The following is a 19,492-nucleotide window of genomic DNA, read 5'->3' as shown; positions in this document are numbered from 1 at the left end:
CAAAATTCTGCCACTGTCATGTCGTTCCAACTTCCCAAAATGTCTTTCTTCTGTGGAACACGGAAGAATGTATTTTGCCATTGGAATAGATACAATTGAACTCAATGGGCATCAAAATTCTTCAAAAGATCTTCTTTGAAAATGAAGAAAAAAAAGTCACACAGGTTTTGACTTTTTAATTTTTTAAATGTTTTTATACTGTTGTCTGATGTCTACTATTTATGTTTGTGTGGTTTTTACATTCAAAAACAAAATAACTAATAAGTAATAGGCTATTTTCTACACTGGTTTTGAGGCTCTCTCCTGAAAGCTGGGTTTTGATGGGTATGCCACTGGAGACTTGGAAGTAAACACCCACGGCTAGGATTGGATAAGATTTGCATATTTAATGAGCTTCAGCTCCTCTGTTCAGTTCAGTTCAATGAGGGAGGGGTTGTTTTGAAAATCTCAACCACAGGGCTCATAAACGTCTTTATCAAACAAACACAATGGTTTTTCTCATCCACCCGACATAAGCACGAACTAGGCGCACACACATAAACGTGCACGCACGCCCTTCAAATGTCACGTCTAGCGAGAGAGAATAGCAGAACAAGAAAGGAATATTACGAGATTCATTGACCTTTGAATCAGGACGTTGAGCTTTGCGAGCCCTGGCCCATACATGTCTGAGCCCAGCGTGCTAAAGCTAAGGTATGTTCTGTTAGACACGTACACATAAACAAAACGATCTATAACAATGCAATACTATTACATATAAAAAACACATTTTACATAAGTGTGTTGCACCATTCCTGTCGGATCCAATATCGAAGAAACAGCGTTGTGTTTTAATCTCAGTATGTCTACAAATCCAGTGCCACCTGAGAGAGACTTTTTTACAAATGCTTCTGCTGTGATATGAAGCAAACACACAAATGTTCTTCCCCACGTGAGCTGGAACTTCATTAAAAATAAAGTTCAACCACACATTCCTAATATTATGATCTGAAGGAAGCGTATGCAGTGACTGTGTTCTTCTACAACCAGGAATAGCACCATATTTTGCTATATTCTTTGGCTTGTTTATTGCTGCCTGTGATCCGATGAGTCGGTGTGCAGGGCTACTGAACGTTTATTATTCTATAGAGCCGTGTTTCGTTGGTCGATGACGTCAAAATACGAACACAATCGTTTTCTGGGCCTGGTGTCTATAAAAACTTTTCTCTGACTAACAAGAACGTTTTCAGCTCTGAAACTTACAAGATATTCTTATATTACATGACCTTTTATATATCAAAAGCTCAAGGGAAAGTTTATTTCTCAATTCATCGCCCCTTTAACATATGAACAGGAAACATAAAAAGGAAGTTGCAATCTTCCCTATTCTTCTCTTCTTTTCTTCCCTATTGTGAGTGAAACATGAGGATAAAATCAATTGTATTAATAACTATTGCAATATTACTTAAACAAGAACTGACAACTTTGATTTCATGGTGACTTTTAGGCCTAAATAATGAATATTGGCCACAAGAGGGCAGTGTGAAGAAGTAAAGTTGACAACAGATCACCTCGCCTTCACACTTATTTACACATGCCTGTTTATTACTTTTTCCAAACAAAAATGGTGATACAAGTACATACATACATACACAACCAGCTGTTTGTATCTTTCAAATGTTATAATACACTCAGTTTAATATTAATACACAGTTATCAGTAAGCCATTGGCTGAAATCTCTTAAGAGTAAAAACTCTCCAAAAGTCTGCGTGACGAGACTATCTGTTCGTCTGGATATGGGCCAGAAATTACACACTGGACCTTAAAGCCCACTAATGTTCCTTATATATGTAGCTGGTTTGCAAAATTGGTCATAACTTTTTTTTTATGTAAGTTACATAAAAAAGTTGATTGGTCTAATTTGAATCCAAAAAGAAAGTCTGGTTAGCCCTTGACTAACTGTTAGTTGGCCACACTAGTTCTTAAGACTCCTCAATTCATCTTGAATATGTGAGTTTAGTGTGATTCCTAAACAGTGTTGGGGTCCCAACAGGGTTAAGAAACATTCACCATGCCCAATGAAAAGCCTTTCCACTGAGATGGAACTAAACAGTGTTGGGGGTCCCAACAGGGTTGAGAAACATTCACCATGCCCAATGAAAAGCCTTTCCACTGAGATGGAATTCAAAACATATTCATTTTAGAAGGTTTCACAACCCGGAAATGTTAAAAAAGAAGTAAAATCCTTCTGTGAAATACTGAGTGATTTCATAGCCTCAGTTCTTGTTCTTCTTTCATGCCCGCCTCTTTCCTGTACATGTCACAAAAACAGGCAGTGAAGAAACAGTTACTGCAGTTATAAAACAAAAAAAACTGAAACACAGTGTGAGGACATGAATACCACTGAATAGGTTACTTAACTTAACAGAAGTGTGGGAACAAACAAATGCCACTATTTTGATAAGAACATTGCTCATATCTCATTATTTTTAAGTATGTAGAAATACATAATGTATCATACATCAACTCCTCCAGTTATATGTATATTTAAAAAAAGAGAATAAACCTCTCAATTTATATACAAAGAGAAACACATACCCTACTTTAATCCTTAAATCTTCCTGGATTTTCTTCCGTCGCTTTTCATTGATGGGATAGAAGCAAAAAATCACCAAACTAGTGAGCAACAGGCAGATGGGCACAGGGGCAAAGAGTATGCGCAGCGAGTGTATGACCTCTGGATTATGTTTACAAGCGCCAGGCTTGTATCCTACGAAGCTGCAGAGTTAAGGAAGAATTCTTTTTGTGAAATCAGTCACAGTTTTTTTGGGGTTAAAATAAAGACTTTGTGCACAGGAGGTATTTAAAGATCTACTTTGTTACCATTATACCATTGCTTTTAAAAAAAACAATCTGATTGGAGGAAGCTCTTACTGTAGAACCAGAGTAGAGATTCCAATAGCCATGCCTCCACCAAATTTGTTGAAGAAAACATAACAGGAGTAGAATAGTGGTTCTAGATCATGGCAAGATGTGTTCTTGACTTTGAAGTCATCCACTACATCTGGCAACATTGACCTAAAATAAAAAATAAATCTGGTTTTATAGTAGGCCTATGGTATACTATAAATACCGAGAAAACATTAATATTGTGAAATTTTCGCAAAATACAGAAGTTCATTCTAATATGGGACCCTGGACCACAAAACCACTCATAAGACTCAATTGTTTTGAAATTCAGATATATACATACAGCTTTTTATTGATGTATGGTTTGTTATGATAGGACAATATTTGTCAGAACTATTTAAAAATATGGAATCTGAGGGTGCAAAAAAATCTAAATATTGATAAAATCGCTGTTAAAGTTATAAGTCCTTAGCCGCGCATATTACTAATAATAATACATTTGTGACATATTTATGGTAGGAAATGTATTAAATATCTTCATGGAACACGATCTTTACTTAAAGGAACTGTCTGTATGAAATGTATTTCAATTAATCATAAAATGGCCCTGATATATCACTAGACATTCTAGGCATAACTAATAAGAATTCATGTTAATTTCAAATACTTATATCACTGACAGCAGTAGTCCGGCCAGGATATTGTCATTTAAAAGTTGTTGTTGCAGCCCTCAACTGGGGGCCAACTGTGTTTTGGCCTGAAGCTCCACCCTCCACCTATCTACCAATCACAAAGTCAGTAGTGTTTGGGCATCCAGGTTGCCAGATCGGCTCTAGTTATTTCAGCTGGCAACCTCGAGTCAGGGGGAGAGGGGATAGTGATTGCAGTACCAGTTTTGGCCACAATCTTAAATACACTTCCTTTAATATCATAATGAATTTTGGTATAAAAGAAAAAAACAATAATTTTGACCCATACAATGTATTGTTGGCTATTGCCATATACCCATGCCATGCGTCTTATGACTGGTTTTGTGGTCCAGGATCACATATGCTGATATGCTGGTCAAGAAATATTTCTTATTATTATCAATGTTGAAAAGAGTTGTGGATATGTTTTTGTGGAAATCATAAAACATTTTTGATTAATAGAATCAACCATAAAGAATTTATTGGAAACGAAATCATTTTCAACAATGTAAAACAATTACTGTCACTTTTGATTAATTTAATGTATACTTGAATACAAATATGAATTTCTTTAAAAAAAAAATCTTACTTAATTAATTTACTTTTCTAGCTTGACTACATGCATTACAGTATAGAATAATGTTTTCCTAGTCATAGGGGTCCAGTTTCAGTATAACATAATTCTGAATTGGCCCAACCCCTGCCAAGCATATTCCCAACTGCAAGATGAGCTCATTTGACTGTGTGGAGTGTGTTGGTGCAAGTAAGAGCTTTAACAATGAAGAAGAGATATTTTAGGAAGGTTACATTACCAAGGGAGTAAAAAGAGGACTGCCATACTTGTGCCAGCTACAATGGACATGATAATGAAGACGGGTAAATTATTATTCACTAGGGATATCCCAATTATAGCTGGGATGTAAATCTGCAGAGGAGATGAGAAAGACATGAAAACATGGAAACAAATATACAGCTTTAATATGTCAAATCCATTAATAAATCAATTAACAAAGAGAGGCGCTTACAGAAAGGCCGATGAATATTGTGGTCTTCTTGCCTATTTTGACCAATAATGTCTGCCAGAATGGGATGGATATTGTGGCTGCTGTCTATAGAAGAGAAATGACTACATTTTTATAACAAACATATTATATTATACCATGCTACATATTTTTTACATTTTACAGTTACAATTTACCATTTTAAAACTCCCTCAATATTGTATAATTTTAAGTATAAGATGAACCATTCAAAGCATGAATGGTATAATATAATGTGCTTTGATATAATATACACCAATCAGGCATAACATAACCTAATATTGTGTTGGTCCCACTTTTTTTTGCCAAAACAGCCCTGACCCATCAAAGTATGGCATCCACTAGACCACTGAAGGTGTGCTGTGGAATCTGGCACCAAGATGTTAGCAGCAGATCCTTTAAGTCCTGTAAGTTGCGAAGTGGGGCCTCCACAGATCGGACTTGATTGTTTAGCACATCCCACAGATGCTCGATTGAATTTAGATATGGGGAATTTGGAGGCAAACAATACATGGTCTGCAACAATGCTTAGGTAGGTGGTACGTGTCAAAGTAACATCCACATGGTTTCCCAGCAGAACATTGCCAAAAGCATCACACTGCCTCAGCCGGCTCAGCGGTGCACACGCACCTGGCCATCCAGGTGATGTAAAATAACGTGTGATTCATCAGACCAGGCCAACTTCTTCCATTGCTCCGTGGTCGAGTTCTGATGCTAACTGTTGCCACTTTCAGCTGTGAAGAGGGGTCAGCATGGGCACCCTGACTGGTATGCAGCTATGCAGCCCCATACCCAACAAACGGGAATACACTGGGTATTCTGACACCTTTCTATCAGTACCAGCATTAACTTCTTGAGCAATTTTAGCTACATTAGCTTATCTGTTTGATTGAACCACAAGGCCAACTTTTGCTCCCCACGTGCATCAATGAGCCTTGGCCACCCATGAACCTATCGCTGGTTTACCACTTTTCCTTTCTTGGAGCACTTTTGATAGATAGTGACAAATGCAGACCAGGAACACCCCACAAGAGCTGCAGTTTTAGAGATGCTCTGACCCAGTTGTCTAGTCATCACAATGTGGCCCTTGTTAAACTCGCTCAAATGCTTACGCTTGCCCATTTTCATGCTTCTAACATATCAACTTTGAGGACAAAATGTTCACTTCCTCCCTAATATATCCCATCCACTAACAGGTGCTGTGATGAATAGATAATCAGTGTTATTCTTTTCACCTCAGTGGTCATAATGTTATGCCAGATTGATCGGTGTAAAATTGAATTAATATAATATATTAATTAATGTTGTAACGTCCAAATGAATGGGTCAAATCAAATTTTATTTACTATTTAATTTTACCAAATGAACAAATACTTTTTACAGGTCATGTAGAAATAGCTCCTTGTAGTACTTCATAATATAAAGTTAGAAATAATAGATACCTTACCAATAATATGAGAACAAGATGCTGGAAATATTTTCCCATATTTGTTGCATGAGTACAGAAGAGGGCAAAATTTCCCTGTGCCATCTGAAACAAATATTCTTATCATCACAACTACTGTCATACTTTATAAAATCTATTTGTTTTCTCTATGACTGTATGGCAAATATAAAAACTATAACAAACAACAGGGCCTCTTTCTAGGCAATACAAACATTTTCTTGGTATTTTAACTACAAACACTTCAAAATACTTTCATAATTTAAACAGAAATATGCCTGACCTGGAAGGCTAGTGAAGCAAAGAGGAAGCCAAATACAAGCCGCACATATGGAGTGTGTCCTAGCATCATTTTCACAGCAGTAAGATAGGAGACATTTATGCGGTCCAGTTTACTCAGGGGGGCTAAAGTAGACACATGCAAATCATTAAGTTAGTCTAGAAATCACTACATCTAGTCATCTGACCAAAAAATACACACGCACGCATTCACACACACATATATATATATATATATATATATATATATATATATATATATATATATATATATATATAATTATTTTTTTTATTTATTTTTTATGGACTGTGGCCAAGTGGAAATCTGATTTGTGGTCAGATGATTTAAAATTTGAAGGTTTTTTTTGGAAAACTAGGATGCCTGGAAAACTAGATGTTATCAGCGCTCAGTTCAGAAGCCTCATATTATGGACTGTAGATGATGATAACGTCAAACTCTTTGTAATTTTTCTCTGAGAATCTCCTCTCTGATATTGCTCCACTATTTTTCGCCACATCATTGGGGGAATTTGCGATCCACTGCCCATCTTGACTTCTGAAAGACACTTCCACTCTGACAGGCTCTTTTTTTACCCGTGTTCATGTTCATGTTGGCAATTGACCTAATAAGTTGCAAATTGGTCCTCCAGCTGTTCCTTATTAGCCTAGAAATCTAGACGCACCCTAGCGGCAGCAAATTTAATTTGCCCGCAAGTGTGGTCTAGCAACTCTCAATTCCTATCTGAGCTCTATTCCTCAGAATCTGGACGGCCCAATCACATCGTGTAGGTAGGCTATAGAGTCGGCGGGCGGGGCCATAATGACGACGGCCGAGTTGCGTTTGTGCTTCTAGTAACACAGAAACTGGCGAACGGCGGCGATCTTTCGAATCAGCTCTGCCCGCGCCTCCGGAAGACTTGGAGTTAAGCTTTCCTCTGAGAAAAGAACAAAGAGCGGCACTGAAGTCATTCTTAAAAAGGGAAGATGTGTTCGGAGTTTAGCCAACCGGATACGGCGAATGTTTAATCAGTCAGCGAGCTCCCCTTCACCGTCGTTGCTCCGGTTGGTGTACCGCTATCCTATCGCGTGCAGAGGGAGTTTGAAAGACAACCGTTTATCCCGCCCCTCGGACTGAGCCCTGTCTATGGTGAGTTTCCAGACCAAACAATTTGATGTGGGTCTGGCTTGTCAGGCTAGTTCCTTATATGTACATTTAACTTTTCTGACCTGTCCAAACTTTTTTGGAATGTGTAGCTCTCATGAAATATTTGGAATAACATTTCAAAATGTCCCAATTTCAACATTTGATCTGTTATCTATAGTCCATTGTGAATATAAGTTTGTGAGATTTGTAAATTATTGCATTCCTTTTTTTATTCACATTTTGTACAGTGTCCCAACTCTTTTGGAATCGGGTTTGTGTATATATAGTTATACAAACTGGTGTGGTACAATTAGTGAAGCTTGAAAGAACATGTGGTAAACACAACATCATATGTTATTCATTTGGACTTACCCAACTCCTCCTTTACTCCAAGAAAAAGCACGAGGCAACACAGAAAGTAAAGCATTCCTAATATCAGTGCACCAGTCATATAGGCCGTTCTCTGTAGAAATTAAAAGACAAATGGCACTGTACTGTTCAAAATACTTTAAAGGAACACGCTGACATTTTGGGACTTGGGAGTTAGATAAGTCTCTGCATACCATTCTTATCTCCATGCGTGGCATAAATCTTTCTGACGCACCCACCGCTAGTTTATTAGCACAAAGACTGGAGGTAAACTGCTCCAGCTAGCCTACCAAATAATTGACAAAATAACGTCAACATTTTCCTATTAACATGTTGTGATGTGTATAGTTACATTGTGTACTAAGATCAACGGAAAATGAAAAGTTGTATTTTCTAGACCGATATGGCTAGAGACTATACTCTCATTCCTGCTTAATAATCCAGAAACTTTACTGCTGTACCATGGGTGCAGCGGCACAATAATATCACACAGCACCTGAAAATAGTCTCCAGCATGCTTTCTGTGCAAGCAAGTTATCACATTGTTTATGTTGACAGAAGTTAGCCTATTTTCAGGTGTGACTATACACAACATGTAAATAGGAAAATACTGACATTATTTTGTCACTTATTAAGCAGCAGGCTAGCTGGAACCATTTACCTTCAGTCTTTGTGCTAAGCTAGGCTAGCAATGGGTGCATCTCTTATGTCAGAGTTATGGCATGCACAGAAATGAGAATGGTATGTATGGACTTATCTAACTCTAGGGGACACGGTGAATAAGCTAAAGTCCAAAAAAAGTCAGTGTGTTCCTTTAATTCTGCAAGGACACATTAAATGGATCAAAGGTGAGAGTACTTTTTCTAACATTACAACAAAATTATATTTTAAATAAAAGTTGTTCTTTTAAAGTTTCTGACAAAAATGTATGATGGTTTCTACAAAAATGTTAAGCAGCATAACTATTTTCAACATTGACAAATTAGAAATGTTTCTCGGGCAGTAAATCTAGAATTATTTAGAATTAGAATTAACATATTATAATTATTTCTGAAGGACCATGTAACACTGAAAATTCAGCTTTACTGGCCCCAAACTTTAGCCTGGAAAAACCCAGACAATTTCTGGCAAATTTAGATTAGCTCTGCAAGAAGTCTGTCAAAGAGCCCATTCAAACCCATTTCGAATCCTTCTAAATCACGGCACCAATCAGAAACGATGGGGCATTATAAGATGGATGCTGCCGTGGAACATCACTTGTTCTAATTAGCTATCACGTCTGTTTTAAATGATTTAAACCTTTCCTTTGCGCTCAAACCCGAGCAAAGAACAACACTCGGCTACCAGATGTTGATTAACGTTACACCAGCTACTTTAATGAGGAGGATGGGGAGTGTGATCATGTGCTAACACCAAACAGCAGCTCTGTATCTGGCCTTTCTGTGCTTATTTCCTCACACTAGATCTGGTAGTCATGTAAAAAAATTAAATAAATAACTAGTGTAACTATGCTCAAGTCTGAAAATGTTTTAACACATCTGAAATGACTGAATTTGAATAAAGGGAGACACAATTTTCCAAAGACTCATCAATATTATTTTACTTTTAAAATATTGCAAATCGTGTTCTCATGCGAGATGTTTCAGTCGGTCTGAGATGCTATTAGGTTTTCCAAATTTTGCAAAAATATTGATGGAGTGGCGGTGGACACCGGCTATTATCATATTTCTTTTACAACAACGGCAAACGTTGTCAGAAGCCATTGTAACATCTTCCTTGAAATCACAAACAGAGAATTGCTGTCTCAGATGTTTCTCCGTCGCTCTGCATACGTCATTGTCCGTTGGTGACGCCCCATTGGAAATTATTTGTCTATGAAGCTTTGCCAGACCATAACCAGGTTACTACTGAGAATGGTCTGGTTTTAACCAGGCTACCCAAAGTTTTGAACTGTAGTTCCCTTTATCGAGGGAACTCGCACTGCGTCATCGTAGATGACACATCGGGGAACGCCCTCGGCGTGACGCTGCTGAGTTCATATCAAAAAAGTCCAATCTTGATTGGTGTTGCGTAATGACGTAACGAGTGACGGCATACCCGGAGGTATAAAGGGACGCCGGCACAAGCAAACGCAGCTTCCTGCTTTCAGCGGTCGCGCTCTGTGTTCTGTCTGTCTATTTGGTGTTGTTTGTCCCGTAGGGCTTATTATATCATTAGTATGGCGAGCGAGCAGTTCAGACGGTGTGTGCCTCCCTGTCCACGCTTTATTTCGGGCACGGACACACACCAGCTCTGTGTGCAGTGTCTCGGCGTGCAGCACGCCCGGGCCGCTCTCGAGGGAGCGGCTTGCGGCGAATGCGATAAGCTGCCGCTGAGAGTACTGCGCTCGCGGCTGGCGGTCTTTGACGAGGCCGGTCAGCCTCGCGAGCCTCGCGGTTCTGGGCCCGCTGTTGCCGAGGCAGAGCGGCGCCGCAGGTCGTGGGGCTCGCAGCTGGATCTGTCAGCGGGATTAGGGAATGTTGAGGCATCTCTCTCTTCCTCTGACGATTCAGAGGATCTTCCGCCACGTGTGGAAGCCCGCGCTGCGGCTTCTTCCCGCGAGGCGGAGGATCAGGTGCTCATGCTGTCCGATTCCGAGGGATCGTTGACAATGACCACCGAAGCAGGCGCAGTGGGGCAGTCGCCACCCCACTCGCAGGCTATGGAGGAGCTCGTGGAGGTCTTGACTCGCGCTGTGGCCAAGCTGAGCTTAGATTGGCCACAAGAGGAAGTGCATGTCCAGCCGCCAAGCAAGCTGGACGAGCGCTTCTTCAAGCGTCGAGCCCAGCCTCCACGCCGGGGTCTGCCGTTTTTCCCCGACCTGCACAGTGAGCTGTGCAGGGCGTGGGAGAAACCCTTCTCAGCACGTTTGACTACGCCCCCTGCACTTGACTTCGCTAACGTGCTGGGGGCGTCTGAGAAGGGATATGTTGCGCTGCCGAGGGTAGAAGAGGCGCTCGCGGGCCACCTCTCTCCCGAGACAGCAGCTTCATTGAAGACCCCGGCATTGCCCTCGAAACCATGCCGAGAGACTTCGAAGCTGGTGGCGAGGGCATATAGTGCGGCTGGTCGCGCTGGTGGGTGCCTGCACACTCTTGCGGTTCTGCAGGCCTACCAAGCGGACTTGCTGAAGGAGCTCGATGAGGGCGAGGGTCCCTCTCCGGAGGATGTGACTGAGCTGAGGAAGGCAGCGGATTTGTCTCTTCGTGTCACCAAACAAGCGGCCCGTGATATCGGCCGCTCCATGGCAGGTTTGGTGTGCGCGGAGAGGCATCTCTGGCTGAACCTGTCGGGGATCAGGGAGAGAGACAGACACTTTCTCCTTGATTCCCCGGTTTCGCCTTCTGGCCTTTTCGGTGGCGCTGTGAGCACCGTCGTCGAGAGGTTTCAGGAGGTGAAAAAGCAGGCTGCCGCTCTCAGCCAGTTCATCCCTCGCCGCTGGGGCTCCTCCAGCAAGGCTGCCTCGAGCGGGCAGTCTCGGCCAGCAGAGGGCTCCTCGCACCGTGAGGTGCAGAAGCAGAGCGTCGCTTCTCGTGCCCCTCCTGAGGGAGCTTGGCAGAAGAAGCGACGCTCTCGCGGGAAGTCTTCAAAGCCGAAGACCGACCTGAGGGAGGTTATTCAGGCCAAGAAGGCTTCCAAGCGGTCCTAGCTGCGGCAGGACCGCTGAGAGCTGTCCCCCACGGGGCGGAGCAACCGAGGTCGTTCTCCCCCCGAGGCTCTCGGGAAATCGATGTTGTGCTCTCGCAGTCAAAAGGGCTCCGGACCACGTCGTTTCCCCATGTTCGCGCGCGGCTCTGGCCAGCACATATAAAATCTGCGGCAGAGCAGCGACTGCGTTCACACACCGAAAATCTGCCTCGATTAGTCCCTGCCGGTTATCCGCTTCAGGGGGTCGAGGCAGAGGTTCGGTTGATACCCCAGACCAGCCTCGAGAGGCTGGTCCCCTTATCAGAGTATCTCGGCGCATGGTCATGCCTTCCGAATATCTCTGTGTGGGCCCTGCGCACTGTAGAACGGGGATACAGACTGCAGTTCAGAGTTCCCCCCCCGAAATTTGGGGGGATAGTCTGGACAGTGGTCGGTCCCGAGCAGGTGGGGGTAATGGGGCAGGAAGTACGCTCTCTGCTGGAAAAAGGGGCGATAGAAAGGGTCCCCCCGCCAGAAAGGGAGGTCGGGTTCTACAGCCGGTACTTCATAGTCCCCAAGAAGGATGGGGGGTTGCGTCCAATATTAGATCTCAGGCTTCTGAATCGGTCTCTGAGGAGATACAGGTTCAGGATGCTAACCATTCCTGTTATCGTGAGTCAGATCCAGTTCGAGGACTGGTTCATCACGATAGATCTAAAGGACGCTTACTTCCATATTCCATCCTTCCCAGTCACAGGAAGTTCCTGAGGTTCGCTTTCGGGGGCGAAGCGTTCCAATATCGGGTCCTTCCCTTTGGCCTAGCCTTGTCACCTCGCACCTTCACGAAGTGCATGGATGCAGCCCTGGCTCCGCTAAGACTCCAGGGCATCCGGGTACTGAATTATATCGACGACTGGTTGATCATGGCCAGGTCGTACGATATGGCAGTTCAGCATCGAGATGCTGTTCTAGCACACATGAGGTGTTTGGGGTTGAGACTCAACGTGAAAAAGAGCACGTTGACGCCCTCCCAGAGAATTACGTTCCTGGGAATAGTGTGGGACTCGGTAACGATGCGGGCACACATGTCACCCGCACGTATCGAGACCATACGGGCGGAGGTCTCAAGTATAAGGTTGGGCCACAGCATCACTGTCAAACAGTTCCAGAGACTGGTGGGTCTCATGGCAGCAGCGTCCAGTGTGATTCCACTCGGCCTGCTCCACATGAGACCGCTACAGTGGTGGCTGAGAACCAAGGGGTTTTCTCCGAAGGGGAATCCCTTTCGTAAGATCAGGGTAACGCGCAAATGCATTCGTTCCCTGGTTATATGGAAGAAACCTTGGTTTCTGTCCCTGGGGCTAGTATTGGGAGCATCGTGTTGCCGGAAAACCGTTTCAACAGATGCATCCCTTACTGGTTGGGGCGCGGTCATGGAAGGCCGAGGGGCGAGAGGTCCTTGGACAGCCCAGCATGCTTCATGGCACATCAACTGCCTAGAGATGCTGGCTGTCTGGAAAGCTCTGAGGAGTTTTCTCGAGGACCTTCGCGGCCACCATGTCCTGATACGATCCGACAACACTGCCGTGGTATCGTATCTAAATCATCAGGGGGGTCTGAGATCGCGCCCTCTGTACAGACTGGCGCATCAGGTCCTCCTGTGGTCCCACGGGAAACTGTCTTCTCTCAGGGCAGTTTATATCCCGGGGGACCAGAACCAGGGAGCAGACATCCTGTCGAGGCAGGGGCTGAGGCCCGGGGAGTGGCGTCTCCATCCAGAGGTGGTGGAGGCCATATGCGAGAGGTTTGGCCGAATGGAAGTGGATTTGTTTGCGTCTCGAGAGACGACCCACTGTCCACTTTGGTTCTCCCTCAGGCATCCGGCTCCGTTGGGCCTGGATGCCATGTCACAGGCGTGGCCGAGGCTACGTCTGTACGCATTTCCCCCGATTGCTCTGCTCCCGGGAGTTCTGGAGCGGGTTCGCCGGGAAGGCATTCGCTTGCTTCTGATAGCACCCCGGTGGCCGACCAGGGTATGGTTCTCCGACATTATGGACCTGCTAGACGACCTTCCATGGCAGATTCCTCTGAGGAGGGATCTGTTGACTCAGGCGGGGGGCTCGATATTTCACCCCCAGCCAGAGTTATGGAACCTGTGGGCTTGGCCCCTGAGGGGGCAGAGCTCATAGAGGAAGGGCTGTCAGCAGGTGTCGTGGAGACTATACTCAGCTCCAGGGCTCCTTCCACCAGGAAGCTGTACAACTTGAAGTGGAGAGTGTTTTCTCCATATGGTGTAGAGACCGTGAAGTAGACCCAGTGAACTGCGCTGTGGCTTCAGTACTGGAGTTTCTGCAAGATCGGTTTTCCGCCGGGCTTACCCCGTCCACACTTAAGGTGTATGTGGCAGCGATAGGAGCTTTCCACGCACCATTAGGTGAAGGACCTCTGGGGAGGCACCATCTGGTTGTACGGTTCCTCCGAGGAGCGCGGGGGATGAGACCTGTGGCTCGTTCTAGGATCCCTGCGTGGGATCTGGCAGTGGTTCTCGAAGGGTTGGTTGAGGCCCCCTTCGAACCGCTGGAGTTGGCTGAGGCCAAGAACCTCACGCTTAAGGTAGCTTTTCTCTTAGCCATCACCTCTCTGAGGAGGGTGGGGGACCTTCAGGCATTGGCAGTAACACCCAATTGCTTGGAGTTTGCCCCAGGCAACGTGAAAGCTATCTTGCGGCCGACCCCGGGATACGTCCCCAAGGTACCGTCTAATGCGGTACGGTCGGTGGTTCTCCAGGCTTTTCATCCCCCGCCTCATGTGACGGCAGATGAGGGCAGGCTTCACCTCCTCTGCCCGGTGCGGGCATTGAGGATTTATTTGGAGAGGTCTGCCCAGTGGAGGAAGTCAGACCAGTTGTTAGTGTGCTTTGGTCCACCTAGGAAGGGGCTGCCTGCAGCAAAACAGACAATTAGTAACTGGATTGTCCAGGCAATAGCCACGGCCTATCAGGTGCGCAACTTGCCTTCACCTATAGCCGTGAGGGCTCATTCTACCAGGGGCATGGCCTCCTCGGTAGCCCTCCTTTCCGGAGCTTCTCTGCAAGAGATTTGCGAGGCGGCTGGGTGGGCCACACCGCATACCTTCGTGAGGTATTATAGTCTGCACCTCCCGGCGACGCCAGGCGCTAGGGGGCTCGCCCCCTGATTATGCACTCCGGTTCATGTCATGGGGTGCAAGATAGGCGAGGACTAGTGGGTACTCGTTCCCCGATGTGTCATCTACGATGACGCAGTGCGAGTTCCCTCGATAAAGGGAACGTCTCGGGTTATGAATATAACCCATGTTCCCTGAGAGGGAACGAGACACTGCGTCTCGTAGCCCCGCCTATCTACAGAGCGGCCCGCTTCATAGCAGTAAGCTGCGTTTGCTTGTGCCGGCGTCCCTTTATACCTCCGGGTATGCCGTCACTCGTTACGTCATTACGCAACACCAATCAAGATTGGACTTTTTTGATATGAACTCAGCAGCGTCACGCCGAGGGCGTTCCCCGATGTGTCATCTACGATGACGCAGTGTCTCGTTCCCTCTCAGGGAACATGGGTTATATTCATAACCCGAGACGTTTTATATGTTTTATAGTTTTAACGCAATCTTCTAAAACTAAAATATCTTGTCTAATTCCTGTTTCCAGTAATAAAACAGAAGATATTTTGTTACTAAGTTTAGACAGTTTATGGTTTCTAATATATCTTCTTATCTTCTGTGCTGTATTATGAAATTAAGAAAAACAGTTGCCTTGATAGTTTGCAGTCAATATGTGTGCCCATTTCACAATCAATAGCTAACAAATTCTAAATACGTTAATGTGCTTGAAACAATATTAACAGGATGTTCTCTGTGCCTTACTGTATTTTGTAGAGCGTCAGATATGACATCTGTGTGGTTCCCAGAAGGCCAATCCGTGGCATTCTGTAAGCTGCAGATGTGTGTTTTTTTGGCATGGTGCACCCCCACTATCTGACCCTGAATGGCGGCTCCTGCCAGAGTGGCAAACACTTCCATGCCCATTCCTGTATTTTGACAGAGAGCAAAGTTCTCATTTATACAGGAAACAGATTGCAGTTAAGGTTATATCCTATAAATCCAAGCTCCTGCTTTCAATTTCCACTGTATCCTGTTTACAAATAATAATAAAAAAGAAGAGAGGGAGTTATTTATTAATAAATTATATCTATTGCTCTTTTTCTCTGTATAAGGATGGAATATAAAACTTCAACTTCAACTGTCAACACTTTTTAAACATTTTTCAAAACCCAAGACAACAAACATTAAATTGCTTTCTCATTTCAATTCTGAATGGCACACAACACTGTTATTGATACAGAATTACTTATTTGTATTTGAAATATTATGAGTATTATTTGTCTGCTGTTAGATTCGTCCTCCTTTTAAGGGTTTCAAGCTATGATGGAAAGTTTCAAAGTTCACCATTTCATTTAATTGTTTAGCAAATATTATAAATATTTGATATATATTTGGGTGTGGCCTATAATCACTAACTGGCATATTTCTTTAGAACACATTTCTTTGGAAACATGCTTAATGTTTTGTGTGATTCCATTGTCCATTGTCTCTAACTGTTTGGTGTTGTGTAAGCTACTGTATGTTTGAATTTCCCTAAAGGGATAAATAAAGTATTCATCAATCAATCATCAATTATAAGCCATTTTTGTCACTAGGAATGATGATTCAAGGCTATAATACTAATGTTGTCCACTAGACAAAAGACACAGAATATATAAAGTTAAGATGGATGGCAATTCTATCATCTTATCTTCTAAAAAAGCTATTGGTGCTTGAACTACAATGATTGTATTGAGTATATATTTTCTTACTGTAACCAGTGGCTGAGTCTCGATCCATCTCATTCCCACCCAGAAACATGTTTAAGGAAGAATACGGCACATGGTAGCACTGAGCAAGACAGAAAGAGAAGAAAAATGTTTTGGAGTCAGTTATGAATCATATAACACATTGCATTAGCAAAACATAGCTGTTTGAAAACAACAGTAATGAGTACTATATATAATCACCATGCAGATGAAAGAGGTGGGCATAACAGGGACAGTTTTTTTTGTTTAAAATGTAAAATGAATTTATATTCTAATGCATTATTCAATTTCACACAATTCAAAAACAAATTTAAATTGGGTCACCCCCCTATGCAGGAACTGCTGAACATTTTTAATGCTAAATGTGTGACACAACATAAAACTGTGGGTAGACAATAGTAATAGTGGACTTACACTCATGAAGGTGTCAAACAGACAGCACCAAATGAAGTACCAACTAAAACTGAAGGCAGAGGACATGGTGTCCTGTGGGGTATACCACAGCATGACGTACGATAGGACCCCGAGTGGCATTGTGAAAATAATCCTGTGTAAAGAGGGTAAATAAGCAGACTGCCACATAATTATGCATATTCGGCATATTAAGATAAGGACAAAATCATTTTATGTAGTATAAATGTAAGTAATCTCAGGTCTGATTTAAGAAAGTACTTTACACTTGTCTGATATTAACCGGTACACTCACCAAGGAATAAGTTTGCCAATTTTGGTCCGGCCACTCTTGCTCACAGCATATCCAATCAGAGGATCCGTAATGGCATCCCAAGCTCGACCGAGGAAGAGGATGATGGATGCAGAGAAGGCATCCATCTATGAAAAATATTTGGCGAGAAGAAAATGGATGATTTATCATAAAATACTCACTGCACAAAAATGGTGCTAGATAGCAGTAAAAGTGGTTCACTGGCTTGTAATCATAGGGGGACCACTTTAAGTGTTATATAGCACCTATCTTTAAAGCTTCACATTTGCAATGAATGGGAATTATTTACTACAATGGAAAAAGCTGTTTTGAATCACTTTTATGCTTTTCTGAAGTCTAAAAGTATTGTGTGGGGGCCTGGAATATACCCTTATTGGGGGCAAAATGTTAAGAACCACATTATCTTCAGTCAGGAAATACACTGTATTTGAATGATGTGTTAATCGTTTCCTCAACTAAATTAAGAAACTAAGAGAGAGTTAGAGAACCTTTGAAGAACTATACAGGGGCTCCATACCTAAACGGATTCTCTGTAAAACACCTTAAACATCCCAAAGAACTGCTGTTATTTAAATGTTATTTTATACAGTTTTATTTATTAAGAGAATTAGGTTTTATTGTAATTGAACTTGTAACTTTCGTCTTAAAATAAATTACTTATAAAACAATGTTCTACCTATTTGTTAAAGTGTGTAATATATTAACTGTCACAGGATCTTTCACATACTGTTTACTTCCTGTGTTAACAGCTTAGTAAAAAGTGTTAAGTGTGTCATGAAAACAGGACATGCAAACTGAGGAAAAGAGTTGAGCTGGACCATGATGGAGCCTTTCACGAATGCCTCAAAACGCACCCAAAAAGCCCATAAGGAAAGTAAATACACAGGGTTTGAACCTACTATATATCAGAATTGTTTTTTAATTTTTTGTGTTAACTATTTTACACACACATACACACACATACAGTGCCTTGCGAAAGTATTCGGCCCCCTTGAACTTTGCGACCTTTTGCCACATTTCAGGCTTCAAACATAATGATATGAAACTGTAATTTTTTTGAAGAATCAACAACAAGTGGGACACAATCATGAAGTGGAATGAAATTTATTAGATATTTCAAACTTTTTTATAAAATCAAAAACTGAAAAATTGGGCGTGCAAATTTATTCAGCCCCTTTACTCTCTGGCCCTTTAAGCTGTGTGTCAGACAGCGCAAGACTGCAAGGAGTTGTTTCTCATAAGTTATTGCCTTTAATAACTCTTTTTAACATCAAGCAAGTCACATAAGTAACAGTCGTGTGCCCAGTCTATTTTCTGCTATATGCGTCAGCCTAAAATGTAGCCTACACTTTTCAAAATGTTGAAGTAGCCTATTAAAATCATTCAGATATGCGTGCCGTTGTGATATGCATATTGCGATATTTACATTTGCGATATTTCGATAATTTCACAACCCTAGATTTAACATATTATAGTATAGGTATATAATTATAATAAGGTATATACCAAGTGTGTGTGACAGGCTGCTGTCTGAATTTGTACAGAGGACATAGCCTTTGTGGTGTTCATCAGCTGCTGAAGTTATTGTATACTCACCTTCACAACATCCAGTAAAAAGATCTGCATGAAAAAGCCTTTAACGGTTGCAGTCATTTGATAAGGCATTCCCCCAATGGCATAGCACAGTTTCTTGGACAAAGGGATGCCTCCTGGAGCTTTCTGAGTTGACATTGACATGAAGCATTTCAATATATAAATGATATAGTAGCTAATGGCTATATATATATATATATATATATATATATATATATATATATATATATATATATATATATATATATAGGATATTTTTAAGTCACCAGTAATATGAGGAACAACTGTTTGTAGATTAAGTTCCAAAATCTTTTATAGCCCAAGTAACTATTACCTAACAAACCCACTGATGTTTACAAAGTATTCTCTCTAAAAGCATGTCATACCTGCTGATTGTCGTCATTTTCTGTCGCGCAGTATATAATGTTGTCTTTTCCCGTCTTTTCCCCCAACATATTCCCATTACTGTTGGCCATCGTTCAGTTGTGATAGTTCAGAAAATGAGGTGAGGTGCCCTCTAGTGCTTCTAATACTTGATGCAAAGCAGGCGTGGCTCTGAGTTCCTACGAAAGCATTGGGGAGGGAATGCCCACAACGTTTCTCAATATTACCTTATTTTCTCTGGCTTTGAAAAAAATGTCTAATTCAAATGCCGAGTCAAAAGTTCTGTGTAATTTCTGTGTAATAATCGTTTTGTGAACTCTCTAGCCTTTTCCAAATTGTTAAAAGCGTTTCTGGATGAAAATTACATTTTAACTGCACGGTAGAACT

At 42.4% G+C, this 19,492-nt stretch overlaps 1 protein-coding gene across 1 annotated transcript; it reads right to left on the bottom strand.

Annotated features, from left to right (window-relative positions):
* Window positions 1–1,558: 1,558 nt before the first annotated feature.
* LOC137078833 (sodium-dependent lysophosphatidylcholine symporter 1) lies at window positions 1,559–19,251 on the bottom strand. Its single transcript, XM_067446551.1, has 14 exons — window positions 19,108–19,251; window positions 18,725–18,847; window positions 17,111–17,235; window positions 16,819–16,951; window positions 16,408–16,486; window positions 15,419–15,582; window positions 7,859–7,949; window positions 6,347–6,468; window positions 6,067–6,150; window positions 4,605–4,688; window positions 4,392–4,504; window positions 2,915–3,058; window positions 2,579–2,758; window positions 1,559–2,291 (listed from the first exon to the last, which is right to left on the bottom strand). Exons 1-14 carry the CDS (start codon window positions 19,195–19,197, stop codon window positions 2,249–2,251), a joined length of 1,575 nt encoding a protein of 524 aa, XP_067302652.1. The 5' UTR covers window positions 19,198–19,251; the 3' UTR covers window positions 1,559–2,248.
* Between the last annotated feature and the right edge of the window lie 241 nt (window positions 19,252–19,492).

The sequence above is a fragment of the Pseudorasbora parva genome, chromosome 6, assembly GCF_024679245.1.
Source record: "Pseudorasbora parva isolate DD20220531a chromosome 6, ASM2467924v1, whole genome shotgun sequence".
In the NCBI taxonomy this organism is placed as follows: domain Eukaryota; kingdom Metazoa; phylum Chordata; class Actinopteri; order Cypriniformes; family Gobionidae; genus Pseudorasbora; species Pseudorasbora parva.
The sequence above is the reverse complement of the archived record's forward strand: the minus strand, read 5'-3'. Positions and strand labels throughout refer to the sequence as shown.

Coding starts and splice junctions, on each gene's coding strand:
- LOC137078833 (XM_067446551.1), bottom strand. CDS start 19,197: ATGGCCAACAGTAATGGGAATATGTTGGGGGAAAAGACGGGAAAAGAC. Junction 16,952..17,110: donor ATTGGCAAACTTATTCCTTG/GTGAGTGTACCG, acceptor CTCTTTACACAG/GATTATTTTCACAATGCCAC. Junction 6,151..6,346: donor TTGCTTCACTAGCCTTCCAG/GTCAGGCATATT, acceptor TATTTGTTTCAG/ATGGCACAGGGAAATTTTGC.